This window comes from Tupaia chinensis, unplaced genomic scaffold (assembly GCF_000334495.1).
Source record: "Tupaia chinensis unplaced genomic scaffold, TupChi_1.0 Scaffold000468_1, whole genome shotgun sequence".
NCBI lineage: Eukaryota > Metazoa > Chordata > Mammalia > Scandentia > Tupaiidae > Tupaia > Tupaia belangeri.
The window spans coordinates 892,066-892,749 of NW_006159977.1; the positions used below are offsets into that span (position 1 = coordinate 892,066).

The 684-nt window shown below is 47.5% G+C and overlaps 1 protein-coding gene across 1 annotated transcript in view; it reads left to right on the plus strand.

Moving 5' to 3' along the window:
* The window catches only part of SERAC1 (serine active site containing 1), a gene marked incomplete in the record, with an annotated part of 69,002 nt that overhangs the window by 64,999 nt on the left and 3,319 nt on the right, over positions 1 to 684 (plus strand). The window contains 1 exon segment of the mRNA XM_027774689.1: positions 532 to 684. Coding sequence (XP_027630490.1) covers positions 532 to 684 — 153 coding nt within the window.

Genomic DNA, 684 nt, shown 5'->3' on the forward strand with positions numbered 1-684 from the left:
GAGATAAGGTGTGGCAGATGTAGCATGTCATCACCTAATGACCTTTGTGTTTCACCTTGGGTTCCAAACCTCGGGGAGCAGATGGAGGAAAAGACGCCTTCCTAGGTGTGTGTCCCTTAGGAGCTTGGTTTCCACGATGGTGTTTTCCACGGAGGGACTCCTTATTTTCAGTATTAGTCCTGTCCTGACGGTGCGGGTGTTGGTGGCTGCTGAGGCGGGTGGGGAGTCCAGCTGCTGCGTGCTCAGGGCACCTGCCCGGGTGCGCCCCACTCGCCTGCAGGGGCATGTGCCTACAGATGTACACCTCCCACAGCCGGCCTGAGTGCAGCTTCTCTAAGCTCTGGAGGATCAGGACTACCGAGTGCTAATAGTTCACGGTGCTGTTTCTTGTACTGTGGAGAATTACTGTTTCAACAGCTGTTCAAAGAAAGCATCGTGTTTTCTGTATTTCTCATTTTGATATTTTTTTTCTTTTAGAAAAATAGAAGGAAAATAGCTTATGCATTGTTTTTCTTTCTTTTCTGTGGCTAGGTCTTCTTGTCAAAAAGATGCTGTTGGAAGCCTCTAAGAAACCAGAAATGAGCACTGTCATAAACAATACCAGGGGGATCATTTTTTATAGTGTCCCTCATCACGGATCACATTTGGCCGAATACTCGGTTAATATTCGGTATCTCCTCTTTC